This window comes from Gobius niger (genome assembly GCF_951799975.1).
Source record: "Gobius niger genome assembly, chromosome: 2".
In the NCBI taxonomy this organism is placed as follows: domain Eukaryota; kingdom Metazoa; phylum Chordata; class Actinopteri; order Gobiiformes; family Gobiidae; genus Gobius; species Gobius niger.
In genome coordinates this window covers 8407124-8428958 of record NC_136853.1, presented here as the reverse complement: position 1 = coordinate 8428958, position 21835 = coordinate 8407124, and the positions used below count along the sequence as shown (strand labels likewise).

At 40.8% G+C, this 21835-nt stretch overlaps 1 protein-coding gene across 1 annotated transcript in view; it reads right to left on the bottom strand.

The window, feature by feature from the left end:
• The window catches only part of LOC306959978 (uncharacterized protein), a gene marked incomplete at its 3' end in the record, with an annotated part of 93078 nt that overhangs the window by 10728 nt on the left and 60515 nt on the right, over window positions 1-21835 (bottom strand). Inside the window, exon 7 of the mRNA XM_079552235.1 lies at window positions 20377-20547. Coding sequence (XP_079408361.1) covers window positions 20377-20547 — 171 coding nt within the window. The remainder of the gene's footprint in view (window positions 1-20376; window positions 20548-21835) is intronic.

Genomic DNA, 21835 nt, shown 5'->3' with positions numbered 1-21835 from the left:
TTGAAAAAAACATATCTTAATAGCGACAAAAACACAGCATAACAGGTGACAAAAAAGTCACGGGTTATGTCCACAACACAGCGGCGGTTGTGTCCACATTGGGAACATTTTAGAGCAGTTTTGTAGGTCTTTGCTTTCAAATGAGGCATTACACTGGCCTACAGGCTGTGAACTCTCCAATCAAGAAGCTTTTAGATTTGGGTAAAGCTGAACTGGAAAAAATGTGCTTGGTTAAAGGAATAGGCCACCGTTTTTCCACACTGAGATATCTTACCTGAGTTTAGGAGTTCTTTTGTAGCTGTCTGGTCTTTATGTGTCAGTCACGTAAACAGAGCACAGATGGCATTAGCATTTAGCCTCTTCTACGGGACCAAACAGGAGTGAAGTTAGAAGCGACCAAGCTCTTCCAGGTTTCCCCTTATTTACATACGGTTACATGAGCCTTTACACAATCCAAGTATAGTTACACAAAATTAAACATGACGATTTTGTAAGCGAATAAAAAGGGAACTATATTGCAAGGCGTGGTGATATTACTACGCCTTGCAATATAGTTTATATATCTTTTTATCCGCCCAGAATATGCACATGTTTAATTTTGTGTAACTATACTTGGATTGTGTAAAGGCTCATGTAACCGTTTGTAAATAGGGGAAACGTGGAAGAGCTTGGTCGCTTCTAACTTGACCTTCTTTGGAGCTATAGAGGAGAGGGGGAGAGACTAAATGCTAACGCCGTCTGCGCTCTGTGAAGCACCTGCACTTGTGAAGACCAGACAGCTACAAAAGAACTCCTAAGCTCAGGTATGAAGATATCTCAGTATGGAAAAACGGTGGCCTATTCCTTTAAGCTTATGCTTGCCTATATTATGGTAAAAATCTGTTTTCATTAACAAAACTTCCTGCATCTGTACATGCAATGTGATTTAACCTCTTAACCCCCAACATAACCGAGCACATTTTCTCCAGTTCGGCTTTACCTAAATCTAAGCTTCTGTACTGTAGAGCAACAGTGTTACGCCTCATTTGAAAGCCAAGGCCTACAAAACTGATCCTGTTTTTGTTGTGTTATCGTTGCATTTTTGTTACGCTCTTTTGTCATGTTTTTGTTGCATTATTGTTTCTTTTCTGGCACGTTTTTGTCGCTCTTTTTCTCACTTATTTGCTTAGCTTTTGTCACTTTTTCATGGTCTTTCTTTTTTGTGTGTCCTTTTTCTTATGTTTTCATCGCTCTTTTGTCACATTTTCATCCTCGTTTTTGTTGCTATAACTTTTCCCAAAAGCTTTTAGATATGGGTAAAGCTGGAGAAAATGTGCTCAGTTCAGGTGGGGGTTAAGAGGTAAAAGCCTGATGTACTAAACTGAAATCTAAAGTCTGTCTGTTACATTTGTTTATCAGATTTGCACAAGTAATATAAAAAGGTTTCTACTGATGAATAGCTTGTACCATTCTGTGAAATGTGCCTGTTTCAGTTTGAAGTAGTGCTTGCTATTAACCTCCTGCATTAGTAAATCATCTTTTGTATTAGTAGAGGTTAATTCACTGTTAATACAGAATTAGTTATTTTGTAGTATATTCTCAACCAAACATAAACCTTCAGGCCTTTGCCATGAAGGAAGCCTGGTTCCCCTCTCAAGTTTTTCCCATAGCATTATGAATAAACCAAGTATTGTTTTTTTCCCTATTACACATTGCTGTATCATATGCTTTGTATCTTTTATAGGGCAGGAAGAAGAGGAGGAAGGGTCACAACCGCGGTCCAAGGAAACTCCTTGTTAGGACCAAGAGTGACCAGTCACCCACTGATGACCTGAAGATCCTGGACTCGTTGCTGGAGGACCTGGTCGGTGTCTTTGATGTGAACTTATTTTATTACTATATATTAATACTATGCTCATTGTGTTTTATTCATTTACTGTCCAGGCGGTGCCAGCTGTGAAGGTGACCCCTGGAGCATCACCTGCCAGTGCTGATGTGGGCGGTGTTTCTCCTGCTGTGATGGAGAAGGACCAGGTTGGTGTCTCTAACTTTAAAAGCATACTTTACATGCATAACCTGTCTGTGTTCCCAAGTCTGTTTAAAGCAAATATAGGCTTTACTGATGACTATTGTGATACTATTTACAATTACAAAAACACTCTACACGCTAATGTTTTACATATACTTTTTTTTAAGCCCTTAAAGACATTTATTCAATTGTAGTTCACAATAAGCCCAATCAAGCCCTAATTAGTGCTAGTGCAGCCGAGAGTTGAAGCTCAGTGAGTGAATTCTGGAGGTTATTGTTTTGGTTAATTATATGACTTTATTTACCACATAGACGGAGCCCGGAGCTGGGCCACTTGGAACACCGCCTGCCAACGACGCTGATGTTCTGGTGAAAGGCCAGGTTGGTATTGGAGTGTTCATTTGAGTATTATCATTATAGGTATTATAAGTCAAAAAGTGTTATTCTTGATGAACGTAAAAAGGGTCTGTATAGTGTGAATGTTCTGTGACTTTACCTGATAGGCAAGTGCATTTTCTACAGTTTGACTTTACCCAATTATAAAAGCATCTGTACTGGAGAGCAACAGTGTTACACTTCATTTGAAAGCTAAGACCTACAAAACTGATCCCAACTGCTTTGTCGTATAGCCGCATTTTTTTACACTCTTTTCACTTTTTGTGTTATTTTTGCTTTTTTGGCATGTTTTTGTTGCTCATTTATTGCTTCTTTGTCTCTTTTTTGGCACATATTTGCTTCATTTTTGTCTTTGTGTGGCCTTTTATTTGTAGCTTTTTAGTTTCTGCTTTTGCTGTCGCATTTGTTATATTTTTGTGAACGTTTAATCATTTTTTCGTTGTATTTCTGTCACTTTTTTGTCATATTATTGTCGCTCTTCTGTAACATTTTTGTTCCATTTTCATCCACTTTTTTGTTCTATTTTGACACCTTTTCCAAAAAGCTTTTAGATTTGGGTAAAGTCAAACTGGAGAAATGTGCTCAGTTCAGGTGGGGGTTAAGAGGTTAAAGCCTGATGTACTAAACTGAAATCTAAAGTTCAGGTGCCGTTGTCTGTCACACTCGTTTATCAGATTTGTGCAATTAATAATATAAAACAGTTTGTTATGAGAAATCACTTCAAACTTACTACAAAATGACATGTTCTAGATTTAGTTTGAAGTAGTGCTTTACCACCTTATTTGGAGGTAATTCCCTGTTAAAACAGAATTAGTTATTTTTACTATATTCTCAGCCCAACAAACTTTCAGGCCTTTGCGATGAAGGAAACCTGGTTCCCCCACGCTATTTTCTCATAGCTTTATCAATATAAATCAAGTATTGATTTTTTCTTTGTATTATACATTGCTCAAGCATATTTATTGTCTTTTTACAGAAGAGGAAGAAGAACAGGAAGCGTCACATCCGCAGTCCAAGGAAGGCCGATGGAAGGACCAAGAAGACCAGGAGTGATGTTGTTGTCGATGTAGATGATGGTGATGTTGAGATTGTTGGTTTTGGTCTTGATGCACCGGTTAAAGCAGGTTGTAGAAGAGAAGAAGACGGCCCCGGTGTTGCTGAGGTAAGTCAAGGTGAGTCGGTGCCGGTCACTCTTCCACGGAACATCCGTGGCTCCTTTCACCAGGGGAGTAATCGGTTCGCGTTTGCTGGCTCTCAGTGTATGGGGATTGCACTGATGAGTCTTGCTAAGCACACTGTGGGTCGTGTGTCGTTGTGGCAGAAGCAGGACTTGGACCGGACTCTTGTTTTGGGTGATGAGTTGTATAGATACTGCAAAGTTAGTGGCAGGATTGCTCCCGGGTCAAGTATGTTGTTGGTCCCAGAGCTCCCACATGAGTGGGACGTCGAGGGACAAAAGGTTTGTTTTGAGTTCACTGAAGGTCTTCCCGGTGTAGTTGGTGTTGACAGTGGGGAGTTTATTGATAACATGATCATTGTTAGCCTGCGCAGTGGTTTAGAAAGAATGTTGGCACTGTATGACACCTGCCTGTTCACCATGTGTGGCAGCACTTGTGCCATCATTCATGATAACGGTGTGTACGCTGTGGTCGACTCTCACTCTCGGAGTGTGAGTGGGATGGTCGATGCTTATGGCAAAAGTGTTGTGGTGTTCTTTAGGTCTATTGAAGATCTGTATAGGCACTTTTGTCGTTTAGCACGTTGTTATAAGCGTGCGGAGAAACAGTTTGAGCTGACTGGTGTTGTTGTAACTGTTGCATCTGAGGATGTTGCCATCAGCGAGGATGTTGCCATCGTCGAGGATGTTGCCATCGTCGAGGATGTTGCCATCGTCGAGGATGTTGCCATCGTCGAGGATGTTGCCATCGTCGAGGATGTTGGCATCGTCGAGGATGTTGGCATCAGCGAGGATGTTGGCATCAGCGAGGATGTTGGCATCAGCGAGGATGTTAGCATTAGCGAGCAGATGCAGTCAGTTGGTTGTAGTGTGCCTAAGGTTGAAGCAAAGCCTCTAAACTCCAAAGGCGTTCACAGATCAAAGAAATCTAAAACTATCCTCTCTAAAAAGGTTGATGCAGGTTTAGAGTTTATTAGCCACACTCAGAGAACTAGATATTTCACCCCCCTAGATAAGGATATTTGCCAGTCTTTGTGTAGGAAGTTAGAAATACAGTTTGAACATATTAATATACCACAAACTACCACCAGTAGGTCATTAGGCGCCCCATGCAAAAATGAGTCCATTGTTGCTGATGGGAATTGTTTTTTCCGTGCAATCTCCCTCGCAGTAAGTGGAACTCAAAAGAATCATAGACGAATTAGGATTTCGGTTGTAAAAGAACTAGAAAAGAATCCTTTAAAATATAAAAGTTTATGGTGTCACTATTCCCCCTCTGTATTTGAGTATATCCAAACAAAAAGAATGAAATATGTAGGTAGTTGGGCCACAGAGGTAGAGATACAGGTAACGGCCGACATTTTAGGGGTAGGTATATTTACATTCTTTGATGGGAATTGGCTTGAGTACACATGTAAGGGTAAAGCACAGTCAAGTCAATCTATTTACTTAGAAAACTGCAATAGAAATCATTATGAGGTAGTTGTATGTGTTAAAGATTCTGGGGGGCAGGGTTGTTGTGGTGTTTGCCAAATCAATGGTAATAAAACGGGGTACAGCCTTAGATTTCTCAAGGACTCTCCAGCAAACATTTCACAGGTGAGTAATAAGTCAAGCACGGTACTGAAATCTCGAGAGAAAGAGAGAGAAAAATTTAGGAAACGTTACACACAGGTTATATTTAAAGAAAAAGTTAAGGAACTACGCAGAGTTACATATAGACAGAACACAGCCCATCGACAGAAAATACGTCAGTTGAACAGGCAGAAGTATTGGCAACAACTTTCGTCAAGGAACAAGTTAAAACAGAGGAGTATTCAGTTGTATAAAGAAAACATGCTGCACAGGGATAAAGTTAAGGCTCTGAGCATTCTTAAATATAGAAATGATAAGTCCCACCAGGAAAATGTTAAAGCTTATAGCAAAGAAAAATATAGTAAGGATATGTTGCACCAAGAAAGCGTTAAAGCTTACAGTGTGGAAAAGTATAGTAAGGATATGCTGTACCAAGAAGGCGTTAAAGCTTACAGCAAATTAAAATATAGTACAGATCAGTTACATAGAGATAAAAAGAAAGCACTTAGTAAAGAACAGTATAGGGGAAGTTTGTCACGGGAAAAATCCAAAGCAGCAAGTAAAAGTAAGTATGAAAATCCTATTTTTAGGATGGATAAAATAATAAGTAGTAAAACTAGATACCATGCTAGTGACAATAAAAAGCATATTCAAGAGACTTCAAAAAAACAGCATAAACTGAAATTGAAGGACTTTGATTATGTAGCACAGTGTTTCTTGGCGAAAGTTGAAAAAGGGCCAGAATACATCTGCTCTGTCTGCCATAGGTTATTCTTTGAAAAATCTGTAAAACCCTGTAGCTTGAAAAACTATAGAAAGAATGACCGAGTTTTAGATGTAGCTAATAAGTGCATTAAAGACACTTATTTACATAAATGTAGCAAAGCCTGTGCTCGCCCATGTTCAGTTAAGAAAACAGCCAGAGGTAAGTTGTGGATTTGTTTCACCTGTCATCGTAAGATACTTAGGGGTTGCATTCCACCGGAAAGTTCTTTTAACAACCTGGAACTTGATCCCATCCCAGAAGAATTGGCATTTTTAAACGATGTGGAGGAACTTTTGGTCTCGCCCAATGTAGCTTTGATGAAGATGGTAGCTTTACCTAAGGGAGGCCAAAAGGGAATTCACGGGCCAGTCACCTGTGTCCCTTCGAATATAGCAGAAACAGCAAAGTTATTGCCCCGTTCAGATTTGGGTGGTGTTGTGTTGCCAATTAAACTTAAGCGTAAACTCACGTATAAAGGCCATTATAAATATAGGTTTGTCAACACAATGCGTATTAAGCTAGCAATTCAGCGTTTAAAAAGCATTAATAAATATTTTTCCGATATTAATTTTGATGAAACGTGGATTAATGAATTTTCTAGAGAAGATCAGGATGAATCTCTTCCGGACATTGAAGAAATGGATGTTTCTTTAGATGAAGGTAAGGACAAGTCATCAAATTCACATCAAGAGGATGGAAAACCTCCTGATGTGAACCTTGATGACGAAGTCCTGCATGACCAACAGCGATACTGCATCTTTCAGGATACTTGTTCTTTGCCCGTGAATTTAGGCCAACACATATTAGATCAGTACTTGGATGGTGTTTTAAATCTAGCTCCTACTGAAGGTAACAATCCTATCAAATTACTTTCAGATAAGGGAAATGAAGCCAAATGCTTTCCTTGTTTGTTTCCACGCGGCGGCGGTACATTTCTTGCCAAAAGACTGATTCGTATAACTTTATATCGCTATTTAAACAATCGTATAATGCATGCTGATGGACGATTTGCGCGTTGTTTATTGTACATTTTTTATGCATATTATTTGTCGGTTCTTCAGCAAGTGGTCTCTAGTGTATCCATCGCACTTCGGAAGGGCGATACTAATCCTAACCGACCTCACGATCGCGGCAGCAATGATTCGGATCTAAAAGAATCACTTAAGAAGATGGTAGAGCGCGATTGTGGCTATCGTTTTCTTAAGCCGATTAGAGGCTCTCCACCATATTGGGGCGGTGGTAAGAGACACATGATGGCATTGCTGCACAAGCGCGAAAACCCGACTTGGTTCTGTTCTTTTTCCAGCGCAGATATGCGCTGGAAAAACTTAATCAACACCGTTCTTAGACAGGATGGCCGAGATCAAACTGTAGAGGACTTAGAGTGGGCAGAACGTTGTGAACTCTTGCAGCGTAATCCGGCTACCGCGGCAAGGATGTTTGATTATCGCTGGCGCATATTTCTCAAGGACGTTTTAATGTCCCCAGCACATCCTATAGGAGAAATAGATGACTATTTTTACCGCGTTGAGTTCCAACAGCGAGGCTCCCCACATGTCCATATACTTCTGTGGGTGCGAGGAGCACCTAAATTAGATGTAAACACAGATGAAGAGGTGATCGCGTTTATAGATAAATACGTCACCTGTGAGCTGCCACCAGAGGACGATGCGTTACACGAAATCGTCACCTCTGTGCAGAAACATTCAGAGAACCACTCCAAATCATGTAGGAAAAACAAAACGGTCTGTCGTTTTAATTTCCCCCGTCCCCCGTCTGCGCGCACTTTTATAAAACGATCTAGCAAACCCAAATGCCCCAAGTGTCACAAAGACAATAAAGATAACCCCCAGGATGAAGCCCGAGAAGTGCCATGTATATGCCATAGGACCATAAATGCTGAACGAGCTGCAGCGCTTGTGGCTGCCGTCAAAAAAGCTAGTTCAGCCAAAGATTGCGCATATGTCCTCCCCGAAGATCTGTTTGATTCTCTGGGGTTTAATCAGGAAGTTTTTGAAATAGCTTATTGTTCTTTGGGTGGTCGTACACACATTGTTTTGATGAGGAAAGTCAACGCGATTTGGATTAACAATTTTAGTAGGGGGATCGCCAAATTGTGGAATGCAAATTTTGATATTCAATATGTTTGCAATCCCTATGCTTGCATTGTGTACGTAATATCATATATGGGCAAATCGGAACGGGAGATAGGATTATTATTGGCCAACTCTCAAAAGGAAGCACAGAAAGGGAATCTAGACGCCAAGGAGGCATTGAAAAAAGTGGGTACTGTTTTCCTCCATAATAGAGAAGTATCTGCTCAGGAGGCCATTTATTTATTAACGGGGATGCATTTGATGGAGTCTTCCAGGAAGCTTGTTTTTATTCCAACGGGAGAAAACATAGTTAGAATGAGCAAACCGTTAAGCGCCATTGAGGAAACAGATCGAGAGGAGGACATATGGATGCTAAACATTGTGGACCGGTATAAGAACCGTCCCGACGATGGCGTGTTTAATGATATGTGTATTGCGACGTTTGCGTCAGAGTATCGCGTCCTTTCAAACAGCCAAAGATCTAAGAAGTCCATTCAACTTCAAAACGATTGTGGATATATTGTTAAACGAACGAGATCTGAAGCTGCCGTCATCGATCATATGCGTCCTTCAAAAACCAAAAATCCCGAACTGTACTATAGGGTCCTGATTGAACTGTTTTTGCCCTATCGTACAGAATTGAAACCGGATAATTGCGAGACGTTTTTGCTGTTTTATAAAAATGGCAGGATTGAGTTCTCCGACGGTTCAATACATAGTGTACGTTCAATAGTTAAATTGAATAGAAGCAAATTTGATGTCATAAAAGAAGACATCGAAAAGCTCCAGGAGGAAATCGTCTGTGACGAAGTCCTGGAGAGCGGATGGGCTTCGTTGTGTCCCGAGCAGGAATCTGAACGTTTAGACTGCATCGAGGAAATAGAACAGCAACGAGCCCAATGCCCTGAAGAAGAGGAGCCTCTTCCCATTCCTGAGTTGGCCGTACGCCACGAGGAAATAGCCCATATAGAAAGACAAAATAATATCCTTAGTAGGCAAGAGGGTTTAGCTTTAGTCCGTTCATTAAATGAACAGCAGTTGGCCATTTTTTACAAAATCCGGGCATGGTGTTTGAACAAAGTAGCGGGTACCAAACCAGAGCCATTTCATGTATTCATTACGGGTGGGGCGGGAACCGGGAAGAGTCACCTGATTAGAGCAATACAGTATGAAGCTACCAGGTTGCTGGCACCTTTGTGCCGGGATCCTGATGGCATCAGCGTCCTCCTTACCGCACCAACAGGGGTAGCAGCATACAATTTAAGAGCAGCTACTATCCATAATACTTTTCACATACCAGTCCCCCCAACAAAGCCAGTCAAAACATTATTAGAAGACAAGGCAAATACTGTCCGTGTCAGATTTAGGGATTTACAGATTTTGATTATTGATGAAATTTCCATGGTTGGCCATAGTTTAATGCTCTATATTGACAGTAGACTGACACAAATCAAACAATCAGGTGACTCTTCCCGGTTTGGTAATATTTGTGTAATAGCTGTAGGGGATTTTTATCAGTTAAGGCCAATTAAAGATACAGCCCTCTATAGAGATGGAGACAGTTCAGACTTGTGGGCAAAATTCTCATTTGTGGAATTGACGACAATCATGCGTCAGAAAGATGAGGATTTTGCCCAATTGCTGAACCGTTTAAGAACACGATCTAGAACTACGTCCCTCCTAAATTCAGATATTGACTTATTAAGACATTGTGAAACCGGGGAAGAGTCTGATGCTTTGCATATTTATTCCAGAAATAGGCAAGTTGACGACTTTAATCACCATAAACTTTGTGAAACCTGCCCGGATTTTGTAAAGATAGTTGCAAAGGATTATAGTCGTAATAAGAAAACAGGGAAATTGGAGGAAAGAATGACCCCTCTGTTAAATACCGAGCATACATGCTTGCCAGAGGAGGTATTTTTGGGTAACGGAGCACGCATTATGCTATGTAAAAATATAGATGTTAATGATGGCCTTGTTAATGGCATATGCGGTACAATTACAGACATTATTTGGTCAGGTAGAACATTCCCAGTAGCAGTTTACATTTTATTTGATGATAGCGTTGCTGGTTCTCAAAAAAGGCAACGTTATAGACACCCGTCCCCTGATCTAGCTGGATGTACACGTATTGAACCGGAGGAGGAACGTGCAAACAATCAAGGTGGCATTCGGCGTCAGTTTCCTCTTAGACTTGCGTGGGCCTGTACTGTTCATAAGGTCCAAGGCATTTCTGTTGATAACGCAGTTGTGTCCCTTGATCAAATAGATTCTGCTGGTCAAGCATATGTTGCATTAAGTAGAGTAAGAACCCTGTCTGGTCTCATCATCCAAGACTTCAAAGAAAAGGCCATTTATTGCAATGATCAGGTTAAATTTGCTCTACATTTTATGCCTCCCTTCTTGACAGAAAGTGTGTCTCGGCCCATCTACAATGAACCCTTTTTTGTGTTGTTTTTGATGAATGTTCAAGGTTTAAGTAGGCATGTGTCTGATTTGACACGGTGCACACAGCTTTGGCGGCCTAACTGCATTGCTGTAACAGAGACATGGCTAAGTGCTGACTCGTGTTTAGACACGGTGCAAATTGATAATTTCCTATTTCATAGTCGGTCCCGTAGTGATAGTTACAATAGTAGCACCAATCCAGCACTTGTAGAGTTATGTGGCCAACAACATGGGGGAGTTGGCGTGTACTGTGATGTAAATGGGGCTTATGATGTCACAGTACCTCATTTTGATTTGGAATGTATAGCATATAATAATCAGGCTTTCAATATTTTAGTTGTTGTGATTTATCGTCCCCCATCTTATGCCATGTCTTTGTTCATCAAAAACCTGAAGAGGCTATTTAATTGGCTGCAGTCTAAGAGTGGAACCATTGTTATTGTCGGAGACTTTAATGAGGACATACTGAAATCTTCCAAATTGTCCAAATTGATGCTTGATAGAGGCTATATTCAGTATGTTGACTCTCCTACAACCGAGAGAGGGACCCTAATTGACCATATATATGTCAAAACAACACAGTTTGAAGTTCACTCTGTGGTGGTGCCAACATATTTCTCTGATCACGAAGGGATTGCATGTTCTTTTAAGTATTTGACTGACTAGATTATGTGTTGCTGTTGGTCATGCATGATGTTTGAGTTGTAGATATTGATTACATAATCATGTTTATTCATTTTCATGCAATATCATGTTTGAGTAGTGTGTACTGATTACATGATCATGTCTAAAAGCTCATTCATACTTCACAAGAAACAAGAACTTCTTGTTCTTGCACTCTTAGCTGCAGAACACAATGAAGTCACTTTTGCCTTGCAACCATGGAAGCGTTTTCTAACTGAGGACAGTTCCATGGTTAAGGCAACAATGACTTCATTTTGTTCTGCAACTCAGGGTGCAAGAACAATAAGTTCTTGCGTCTTGTTAAGTATGAATGAACCTTAATAGATTATCTTGTTTATATATTATCATGCATGATCATGTTTGATTAGTAGTTACTGCTTACATAATCATGTTTAGTCATTATCATGTTTATTTATTAAGATGTTTATACATAATCATGTTTATTCATTGTCATATTTATATATTATCATGAAAGATCATGTTTGAGTTGTAGATATTAATTACATAATCATGTTTATTCATTTTCATGCAAGATCATGTTTGAGTAGTGTGTACTGATTACATGATCATGTCTAAAAGCTCATTCATACTTCACAAGAAACAAGAACTTCTTGTTCTTGCACTCTGAGCTGCAGAACACAATGAAGTCACTTTTGCCTTTTAACCATGGAAGCGTTTTCTAACTGAGGACAGTTCCATGGTTAAGGCAACAATGACTTCATTTTGTTCTGCAACTCAGGGTGCAAGAACAATAAGTTCTTGCGTCTTGTTAAGTATGAATGAACCTTAATAGATTATCTTGTTTATATATTATCATGCATGATCATGTTTGATTAGTAGTTACTGCTTACATAATCATGTTTAGTCATTATCATGTTTATTTATTAACATGTTTATACATAATCATGTTTATTCATTATCATGTTTATTTATTGTCATGTTTATACATTATGCGTGATCATGTTTGAAGCAGATACTGATACATTATCATGTAAAGGCTCATTTATACTTCACAAGACGCAAGCACTTCTTGTTCTTGCACTCTGAGCTGTAGAACAAAATGTCACTTTTGCCTTGCAACCATGGAAACGTTCTCTAACTGAGGACAGTTCCACGGCGACAAGGTAATGACTTCATTTTGTTCTGCTGCTCAGGGTGCAAGAACAAGAGGTTCTTGCGTCTTGTGAAGTATCAATGAGTCTTAATACATTATCTTCTTTATATATTATCATGCATGATCATGTTTGATTAGTAGATAGTGATTACATCATTATGTTCATAAGTATATTTAAACAATCATAATTTTTATACATAATCATGTGAATGCCTTTGGAGTTTGGTGCTTTGAAGGTGAAGTTGTCTAGATTTTGTCAATTATGAACAATTTTTATTATGAAGTGATGATGATTATGGTTGGTTTGATTTGATCAGGGTTAGACTAGTTTTGGTGTAATGCTCGTTGTGGTCTGCTGTTGTGTTCTGCTTCTGGTCCGGTGTTGTGCTTCTTTTGGTCTGGTGTAGTTCTTCTTTTGGTCCGGTGTTGTCCTTGTTTTGGTCTGGTGTGATCCTTGCTTTGGTGTGGTCCTTGCTTTGGTCGGATGTGGTCCTTGCTTTGGTCTGGTGTGGTCCTTGCTTTGGTCTGGTATGGTCCTTGCTTTGGTGTGGTCATTGCTTTGGTCTGGTATGGTCCTTGCTTTGGTGTGGTCATTGCTTTGGTCTGGAGTAGAGTTTATTTCCTGGTGTAGTGCGTCTTTTGGTCTTCTGCTGTGCTTGTTTTGGTCTGCACTGGTGCTTGTTTTTGCCTGCAGTGGTGATTGTTTTGGTCTGCAGTGGTGATTGTTTTGGTCTGCACTGGTGCTTGTTTTGGTCTGCACTGGTGCTTGTTTTGGTCTGCACTGGTGCTTGTTTTGGTCTGCACTGGTGCTTGTTTTGGTCTGCACTGGTGCTTGTTTTGGTCTGCACTGGTGCTTGTTTTGGTCTGCACTGGTGCTTGTTTTGGTCTGCACTGGTGATTGTTTTGGTCTGCACTGGTGCTTGTTTTGGTCTGCAGTGGTGATTGTTTTGGTCTGCACTGGTGCTTGTTTTGGTCTGCACTGGTGATTGTTTTGGTCTGCACTGGTGCTTGTTTTGGTCTGCACTGGTGCTTGTTTTGGTCTGCACTGGTGCTTGTTTTTGCCTGCAGTGGTGATTGTTTTGGTCTGCAGTGGTGATTGTTTTGGTCTGCACTGGTGCTTGTTTTGGTCTGCACTGGTGCCTGTTTTGGTCTGCACTGGTGCCTGTTTTGGTCTGCACTGGTGATTGTTTTGGGTCTGCAGTGGTGCTTGTTTTGGGCTGCAGTGGTGCTTTTGTTGGTCTGGTGAGGTGCTTTTGTTAGTCAGGTGTGGTGCTTTTGTTAGTCAGGTGTGGTGCTTTTGTTAGTCAGGTGTGGTGCTTTTGTTAGTCAGGTGTGGTGCTTGTGTTGGTCTGGTGTGGTGCTTTTGTTGGTCTGGTGTGGTGCTTTTGCTGGTCTGGTGTGGTGCTTTTGTTGGTCTAGTGTGGTGCTTTTGTTGGTATGGTGTGGTGCTTTTGTTGGTCTGGTGTGGTGCTTTTGTTGGTATGGTGTGGTGCTTTTGTTGGTCTGGTGTGGTGCTTTTGTTGGTCTGGTGTGGTGCTTTTGTTGGTCTGGTGTGGTGCTTTTGTTGGTCTGGTGTGGTGCTTTTGTTGGTCAGGTGTGGTGCTTTTGTTGGTCAGGTGTGGTGCTTTTGTTGGTCTGGTGTGGTGCTTTTGTTAGTCAGGTGTGGTGCTTTTGTTGGTCTGGTGTGGTGCTTTTGTTGGTCTGGTGTGGTGCTTTTGTTAGTCAGGTGTGGTGCTTTTGTTGGTCTGGTGTGGTGCTTTTGTTAGTCAGGTGTGGTGCTTTTGTTTGTCAGGTGAGGTGCTTTTGTTAGTCAGGTGTGGTGCTTTTGTTAGTCAGGTGTGGTGCTTTTGTTAGTCAGGTGTGGTGCTTTTGTTAGTCAGGTGTGGTGCTTTTGTTGGTCTGGTGTGGTGCTTTTGTTAGTCAGGTGTGGTGCTTTTGTTTGTCAGGTGAGGTGCTTTTGTTAGTCAGGTGTGGTGCTTTTGTTAGTCAGGTGTGGTGCTTTTGTTGGTATGGTGTGGTGCTTTTGTTAGTCAGGTGTGGTGCTTTTGTTAGTCAGGTGAGGTGCTTGTTTTGGTCTGGTGAGGTGCTTTTGTTAGTCAGGTGTGGTGCTTTTGTTGGTCAGGTGTGGTGCTTTTGTTGGTTTGGTGAGGTGCTTGTGTTGGTCTGGTGAGGTGCTTTTGTTTGTCTGGTGAGGTGCTTTTGTTTGTCAGGTGAGGTGCTTTTGTTAGTCAGGTGTGGTGCTTTTGTTAGTCAGGTGTGGTGCTTTTGTTGGTCAGGTGAGGTGCTTGTGTTGGTCTGGTGAGGTGCTTGTGTTGGTCTGGTGAGGTGCTTGTGTTGGTCAAGTGTGGTGCTTGTGTTGGTCAGGTGAGGTGCTTGTGTTGGTCTGGTGAGGTGCTTGTGTTGGTCAAGTGTGGTGCTTTTGTTAGTCAGGTGAGGTGCTTTTGTTTGTCAGGTGAGGTGCTTTTGTTAGTCAGGTGTGGTGCTTTTGTTAGTCAGGTGTGGTGCTTTTGTTAGTCAGGTGAGGTGCTTGTTTTGGTCTGGTGAGGTGCTTTTGTTAGTCAGGTGTGGTGCTTTTGTTGGTCAGGTGTGGTGCTTTTGTTGGTTTGGTGAGGTGCTTGTGTTGGTCTGGTGAGGTGCTTTTGTTTGTCTGGTGAGGTGTTTTTGTTTGTCAGGTGAGGTGCTTTTGTTAGTCAGGTGTGGTGCTTTTGTTGGTCAGGTGAGGTGCTTGTGTTGGTCTGGTGAGGTGCTTGTTTTGTTCTGCTTTGATCCTTTGATCTGTTTTAGTTCTGATTAGATCTATTTCCTCTCTTTAGTGTGGTCCTATTTAGACCCTTTGGTCTGATGTTTGTTTGTTTGTTCCTGATTCAATGTTCTCCTTTTTCTGGTCCTATTTAGACTCTTTAGTCTTCAGTCCTTTCTCCATTTCCTTTCTTTTATGTGGTCCTCCTTTGGTCCAGCTTTAGACCCTTTGGTCTTTCCTTGGTCGAGACAGACGACCCACCTTGAGCCGGGGTCTGTCCGAGGTTTCTGGCCGTTAAAGGGAGTTTTTCCTCGCCACTGTTGCTCAAGGTTAGCTTAGAGAGGGATAAATTAGTGCAATAAAACATTTAGGTTAATCCAATACAACATTTTAACATGTAAATAATAATAACATTAATAATAATAAATAATAGTAATAATAGTTGTAATAATAGTTGAAATAATAAAATAATTGTAATAACAATCTTTGTAGTAGTAATAATGATAGTTGGAATAATAGTTTTAATATTTTTGCAACAATAATAATTATGTTAATTGTTCTGATTTATCAAATAAATTTTAATCTACTGTACAAAAATACTTTGATTAAATATGGTGTTCTAAAAGTCTTAATGTTTCTTAGGTGTATACAATAATCAACTTATCTAGTTCTCTTTAGTGTTTTAGTCATATCTCGTTCTATTTTCCAATTTCCAATTTAGATGTATATAGTTCATATTGTTTGGATTCTTGATTTTGTAAAAGCCAAAATTAAAAGTAATTTGCAATCAATGTATCTTTGTGTTTCTGTTTTCTATTATTATTTTTTTACCTTTTCTTTATTATTATTATTATTATTAAATATTGCTGTGAAAACTATAGAATGTGTGTCCTTTCTTTTCATGTTCTGCATTTATATTCATTACCTGAATGAAAAGTAAATAAATCTGTAAAAAGATATGTATACGTGTATTTTTACTTCAGTTTTTCCTCTTTGTTATTGCTTTGTTGAAGGTGCCAAATGAGCATTATTTAATGTATACATTAAGCCAAGGTTCTGAATACACTTTCACAGGTCAATTTTTTTTTTAAAAATTAAAAAACAGGTACAGGGTTAATTCATAGTTACGGGAGATTTTAAAGTCCTTATTAAATCAAACAATAATTACTGCGCTTTGAAAAATAATGCAATTCATCAAATCCTGTTTTTATTGTTCGTTTTTAATCTGAAAGTACATTTTGGCTCCTAAATATCAGAATGTATACATCCTATACCATGTATACACTGTGCCAATGTAGTGATGTGTTTTCCCTCTGCTCAGTTCAAGTGATTAGTCCTGATTTAGTCCAGGCTTAAATGAAATGATACATACTGACAACTGGCCCCTGGAGAAGAAGCTAACATTTGTTTTAACATCCTTGTACAACAATTGGTTCTGTGAATTTTCATAACAAAACACAATATGGAGCATAAGGTGTGCATAATGACATATTGATCATGGGGCGACAGTGGAGCAGATGGTAGAGCGGGTCGTCTCATCATAGGAAGGTCAGGGGTTCGAATCCCACCTCCTGAAATGGCACTTTGTCGTTGTGTCCTTGGGCAAGACACTTCACCCACATTTCCCCCAGTGTCTGCGTACACTGGTGTATGAATGAGTGGATCCTTGCTGTAAAGCGCTTTGAGTGCCTAATGTAGGTGGAAAAGCGCTATATAAGTTGAGACCATTTACCATTACCATTGCATTCATGAGGTTGGATTTCTATTATATTTACAGTGCAACACTATTACAACAAAAATCTTCAATCAGTTACTTCAATCATTTCAAATGATATCGGCCAATTGCCATGTAATTTCTAAAAAAACTAAAGGTTTAAAATTGAAATGTCATGAATAATCTGAGATGACAGTCTTTTGGTTGGTAAACAAATACACATTTTCCTGTGGTGCTGAACAGGACAGCCTCCACATTTGCAGTTAATGACTGGGAGTATTCAGCACCATGGACAGTTCCCGAGGCACTCCTGGACAGCAGATATCAGTGGAAAACAAGTGACCGGTTACCTCTGAATTGTGTGTGTATGTTTATTGTGTCTGGAGACTATATACTTTTGATTACATTTGTCATGATTTCATGGCCATTTTTTAATTATACAAATAACAATGTTTATATCCCCACTTGAATACATGATGCAGAGCAGTTATAATGCTGCTTCCACTCTCGGTCGAGTATATTAAAGAGCAAAGGCAACAAATGGCGCCTTCTGCGCTTGATCACTCAATTTACCCCAAATAGCCAACCTCCTGTTGGTTGTCTAGCAACCGCGTAATGTACTTTTTTGTTCGGACAGTCACGATGCACGTGTGTACCAATTTTGGTTTGGCTACACCAAACTTTATATTGGGTCGTTGCCATGGCAACACGGTGGGAAAATGGAAGTGGCCATAATTTACTTTTTGATCGGGGTCATGTGACAGATGTTTTTGCCAAATTTTATTAAGTTAACTTTTTTTCTTCATTCATTTTTTTTTGGTGCACTGCAGGGGGCGCTATCTCACCCATTTTAAAATGTCCTATATCAAAACCTCTGGGGCCGACGACTCGACCAACGATTCAAGTTGCACTCAAATCTGTCACAGTATGTGCGAGTTATGACTATTCGAAGGTGATGGCGAGCACCTAAAACTAACGCAAATTTCATAGCGTTGTCATGACAAAACCGGAAATCCTATTAGAAAGTTTTTAATAACTTTTAATGCCCCACATGTGTAGATGATCTGGAGCGACCGGGGAGTTGCTGTGTTCAACGCCCTAGGACGAGTTCGTTCAAATGCGAGGGCATGAAAAGGCGCCAGGTCACTCTTCTGGCCAATATGGCCGCCATACTGTTGGTTGCCTAGCAACAGCGTAATATGTTTTTTTTCTGGCTTAATGCGACCAATCACTGTGCCGAATTTTTTTTCGTCTACGACAATCTAAACTATAACTATACTATAACTATACTATACTATACTATACTATACTATACTATACTATACTATAACTGGGGGGCGCTGCCGCGCCCTACGTGGTTGAAATGACGCTACCACCCTCAGTCGAGTTTATAAAAGAGCAAAGGCAAGAAATTTTTAAATTATACATTTAACAATGTTTATATCCCCACTTGAATACATGATGGATCACGCAATATTTCCCAAAATGGCCAACTTTGTGTGGGTTGCCTAGCAACCACGTAATGTACTTTTTTGTTCGGACGGTCACGACGCACGTGTGTACCAATTTTGGTTTGGCTGCGCCAAACTTTGTATTGGGTCGTTGCCATGGCAACACGGTGGGAAAATGGGCGTGGCCATAATTTACTTTTTGACCGGGGTCACGTGACGGATGTCTGTACCAAATTTTGTTTGTCTACGACAAAGTTCACTTTTTTTCTCTATTTATTTTTATTTGGTGCTCTGCAGGGGGCGCTATCGCGCCCATTTTCAAAATTCCTATATCAAAACATCCGGGGCCGACGACTCGACCAACGATTCAAGTTACAATAAAATCGGCCACAGTATGTGCGAGTTATGACTCTTCAAAGGTGACGGCGAGCGCCGAAAACGTACGCCAAATTCATGGCGTTGCCATGACAAAACCGGAAATTCTATTAGAAAGTTTTTAATAACTTTTAATGCCCCACATGTGTAGATGATCTGGAGCGACCGGGGAGCCGCTGCGTTCAACGCCCTAGGACGAGTTTGTTCAAATGCGAGGGCACGAAAAGGCGCCTTCGGCGCCAGGTCGCTCTTCTGGCCAATATGGCCGCCACACAGATGGTTGCCTAGCAACCGCGTAATATGTTTTTTTTTTTGGCTTCACGCGACCAATCACTGTGCCGAATTTTTTTCGTCTACGACGAACTAAAATTTTCGCCGTTTTCGGGATTTTGGGGGGTCTGGCCATAGGCCGCAATGTTAACGCCGTTTTTCCAGGGGGCGCTGACGCGCCATTTTTTTGAATTTTTTAAATTTGGAGATGTGAAAGTTTTTTTTTTCACCTAATTGAATTTTGGGCAAAAATTCAGGACTTTTCATCAGTGGGAAGTGGCCGAAACGGCCTCCGGGGGGGGAGAAGAAAAATAATAATAATAAGAATAAGAAAAACCCTTACAATAACAATATAGCGCCGCCTCCGGCGGCCCATATTTATATCGTCGGAAAGGTCTCACGTCCAGTAACCCACCCGTGAGGTTCATTGTCAAATACGAGCGCGTTGCGCTCGTATTTTACCACTTCTTTGTCAATATTTCTTAATGCGTTTTTTTTTCCGATTTTTTTGCGAGCAACAACAAATATGCCGCTTTCGCGGCAAACACCTATATCATTGGATAGGCCTCAATGCCCTGAGTCACTATAGTAGTGTTTTGGGCATTGGGAAGTGGCCATGGTCGATGACGAGCGCGTTGCGCTCGTCATCGACTACTTTCTTGTCAATGTTGCGCCATGCCTGGATTTTTCACCTTTTTTCACACGAGCAGTTACAAATGTGCCGCTTTCGCGGCACACGCCTATTTCACCGGACAGGGCGTGGTGCCGGGGTCCCCCCCATTACTGTCTAATGCATGGGGAGCGCTCCGCGCTCTGTTTCTTGAGCGCTGCGCGCTCTTTTCGGGACGTGCGCTACGCGCACGTCTTTCTTCAGTGCGCTCCGCGCACTGCCGTACAATTACAATAGGCCCGAGCCCTGCCAGGCCGCTCGGGCCTAATAATGCAGACAGATATTTAGTCATGTTAAAAATATTCTGGATGGTGGAGTTTATAAATGGGAGCTTTTTCAAAATATAGAAGAAACAGTTTTCAAGAAGATGAAGATGAAGAAAAAGAAGATGGAGAAGGAAACTGTACTGCACTGTGATAAGGACTACAGATGGAAATTAGCTTGAGAAGCTACAGTCTGGTACGGTCATCTTTGCTCTCGAGCATGATGTGATTGTACGATAAATAAACAAACAAAACAAAAATAAGATGAAGAAAAAGAAGATGATGGAGAAGAAAAAGATGATGAGGAAGAAGGAGAAGGAGAAAAAGGAAGAAGAGGAGGAAGAAGGAAGAAAGAAGAAGGAAGGAAGGAAGAAGAAAGAAGAAGGAAGAGGGAAGAAGAAAGAAGCAGGAAGGAAGAGGGAAGAAGAAAGAAGGAAGAAAGAAGAAGGAAGGAAGAAGAAAGAAGAAAGAAGGAAGAAGAAGAAGAAAGAAGGAAGAAAGAAGGAAGGAAGAAGAAGAAGAAAGAAGAAGAAAGAAGAAGAAGAAGAAGAAGAAGAAGGAAGAAGACGAAGCCTACACAGACATGGGAGAGCCCCCTGTACCCCCTGTACCTCTCCCCCCCGTACCTCTCCCCGCAGCGCACGGCCTTGAGCACCCCCACAGCGGCGGTGGTCTTGCGTTCGAAGCCCTGGCCGATGTGATCCGCGTGGGCTCGGGTCCGGTCCTCGAACAGCATCTCCCGGGGCTCGCTGGTCCTGGGCATGGACTGCAGCAGGTTCTTCACCTCGTTTGTGGAGCTGCAAAACACAAGCCGTGGGTTTTAGTTCTGACGAGGTCACAATGGAGACTTTGTGAGGCCACGGTTTAGACCTCGTTTCTCACATTCTCTGAACATGGGTGATCTGAGTCATATTATATTTAGTCTGCTTAGTCCAGAGCTTGGATCTTGCTTGAGATTGTGATCATTTTCCTGAGTGCCTCACTTACGTCCTCGTACCAACAGACAATCCAAAATATCAGAACACTCCAGGGCTGGACTGACAGAAAAAAACGGCCCTTGAAAAAAAAAAAAATCTATAATTTTCAATGCAATAGCCTGGTCGAGGCCATTAGCAATGCAATATACTAAAACAGTATAAGCTAGGTTACATTAATATAAACAACTCACATGAAGTGATCTGATCATTACAAATAAGTTCGATCAGTTATTTCTTAAACTAAAAAACAAACACTTGGCTTTAGGGCTGAAACAACTACTCGATTAATCAACAACTAATCGATTATTGAAATAGTCGACAACTATTTTAGTAGTCGATTAATCATTTCGACACAAATAGAGCAAAAATGACATATTGTGTATTTTTTATGAAAACCTACTTTGTTTTTAAAGTTAGGGTCTGTAGTGTTTTGTACATTGAACATTTCATAAATACAGTAGGGAAAAAAAGTATTTGGTCAGTTCCCCATAGACTTTCTATTGGATTTTGGCCAAATACTTTTTTCCCCACTGTATCTGTCCGTGTCTTATCCAATCAGAAGCAGAATTAGCGCCAAGAGCCTCCAACAAACATTCACTTCAAGTTTATTCCATCAACACGTCCTCAAGCGATGCCACTTTAGCGTTATGTTACACCATTCACAGCCAAGCGATTCATCGATTAATTTTGAAAATAATCAGTAGATTAATCGATTACCAAATAATCGTTAGTTGCAGCTCTACTTGGCTTCAGCAGTGGTTATTTTATTGTATTGTTGGGTTGCAGGTTCTAGAATATGATGATGTCGCCGGACCCAGCGGGGGGGCAGGATCCAGTTTTTCCTATTAACAGCATTACACTTTCACAAGTCGTAGCTAAAAAGAAAATGTAGAAAAATTATCATTAATATCAGTCACTGGGTCCATGATCTTTCTGTACAAGACCAAAAATTTCCTCAAAAACAAAATAATTTTCCCTCTATACTTAACGCTATACAGCGTTAAGTATAGGCCTTAACGCTGTGATGTCACCTGCAACCCAGCAATTAGTCTTCTTTAGGTATTTCCTGACCCAGCCTTCATTAGTTTTCGTTAGCATTAGCATGCAC